The following is a 1,789-nucleotide window of genomic DNA, read 5'->3' as shown; positions in this document are numbered from 1 at the left end:
ATGAAGCAGATAATGAAGGTCGTACACCACTACATGCTGCTTGTATGCAGGATAATGAAGAAATTGTTGATCTTTTGATTAAAAATAAAGGTGATTTCTTTAAAGTGACCAACAATGGAGGAACTCCACTTTGTTTGGCTTGCTTTTATGGTCGTGATAAAATTGTCAGCACTTTATTGTCATTGTGTTCTGATGAAGATAGAAAGAGAATGTTTGATGTATCAGTAGGAGATGGAGGCAAGGCACCACTTCGTATTGCTTATGAATGGAATCACACTAAAGTTGCTAATATCCTACTAAAGCATGGAGCTGATCCAAATATATTTAAAAGAGGTTCTACTGATGATGAGAAAGGCTCTCCTTACCAGATGCAAAGTTTATTGGCAAACATTGACATGACCATGTTACAAATTGCTGCTAAATTTGGTATTGTGAATGTCGTGAAAGTATTGCTTGAAGGAATTCCACTGGATGATGATGATACTGACTCTCGAATGGAGTGTGCTGTCTATCACTCTGATGCTGATAGAAAAAGAGACATAGTAATCATTATTACTTGTTATTTTGCCATTTTTATTTTATTTATTAATTAATTTATTTATTTATTATGCAGTCTACTTCACTTCTTCTCGCTTGTAAAGAAGGACACGTTCAAGTAGTTAAACTACTCCTGGAACACAATGCTGATGTTAGTCACACAGATACTGATGGTGTAAGAAGCATAGCAATTATTTATATTTATTTATTTATTATTATTGTTGTTGTTGTTGTTGTCTTTTTAATTAATAGTAATGTATGTACTTGTTATATTTTGCTATTATAATAATTATGTGCATGTAAAAATATTATTATTATTATTTTTTTTTTTAATTGTTATTATTTTTATTTTTATTATTGTTATTCTATAGGATACAGCACTTCATATTGCCAGCAAGAAAGGACATTCACAAGTTGTTAAAGTACTACTGGATCATGACCGTGCTTCATTCATTAATGACACTGATTCTTGTAAAGTAAGAAGCATGAGTAGTATTTATTATTTATTGTTGTTAGTATTATTACTATTATTATTATTAATAATTGAAACAGGGCAAAAAAAGTTAAAATAAAAAAAGGAAGGAAAATTAAACTGTATAATACATTTAGTGTAGTTAAGGTAGAACAGTTTGAGAAATAGTTAAAATAATATCAATGTAGCCAGTGAAAGTGAGAATTAATAAGTCCACCACCATCTTCAAATTTCAATCCTCTCCACTTAGAATGAAAACCACACACTCATAAGAGAGGGCCATTTTATATCTCACCCAATAAAGTACAGTATTATAGCTAAGGTCCCACTTCATAGGTAGTCTAACTGATAGATGTATAATAAACCAGACATTATTATTATTATCATTATTATTATTATTGTTGTTGTTGTTGTTGTTGTTGTTTAGCGTACTCCACTTTTCATTGCATGTGAGGAAGGTCATGTTCAAGTAGTTAAAGTATTGCTGGAGTATGATGCTGATGCCACTGTAGCTGATCAGGATGGTCTTAATCCTCTTGATATTGCTGTAGAGGAAGGACACAGGTGAGGATTATTGATTAATTCTGATGCTTGATTCTGTTTACGTTGTATTAAATATTTCAATCAAATTTGGATTTTTATAAATTTTTAAAGCTGTTCGAAAATTGGACCAAAGTCCCTACTATGGTCATTGGTCAAATTTTGTCAAAATTGAAAAGGAGAGAATTCTCCATTTTTTATATTTTTATCTGATGCATATACATGTTCTTATGTTGTTTA

At 30.7% G+C, this 1,789-nt stretch overlaps 1 protein-coding gene across 1 annotated transcript; it reads left to right on the top strand.

Moving 5' to 3' along the window:
* The first annotated feature begins 6 nt into the window (after positions 1 to 6).
* On the top strand, positions 7 to 1,596 carry LOC109586205 (ankyrin-3-like). Its single transcript, XM_020002380.1, has 4 exons — positions 7 to 542; positions 614 to 712; positions 909 to 1,013; positions 1,437 to 1,596. Exons 1-4 carry the CDS (start codon positions 45 to 47, stop codon positions 1,575 to 1,577), a joined length of 843 nt encoding a protein of 280 aa, XP_019857939.1. The 5' UTR covers positions 7 to 44; the 3' UTR covers positions 1,578 to 1,596.
* Positions 1,597 to 1,789: the final 193 nt, after the last annotated feature.

This window comes from Amphimedon queenslandica, unplaced genomic scaffold (genome assembly GCF_000090795.2).
Source record: "Amphimedon queenslandica unplaced genomic scaffold, v1.1 AMPQUscaffold_12925, whole genome shotgun sequence".
Lineage (NCBI taxonomy): Eukaryota > Metazoa > Porifera > Demospongiae > Haplosclerida > Niphatidae > Amphimedon > Amphimedon queenslandica.
The sequence above is the reverse complement of the archived record's forward strand: the minus strand, read 5'-3'. Positions and strand labels throughout refer to the sequence as shown.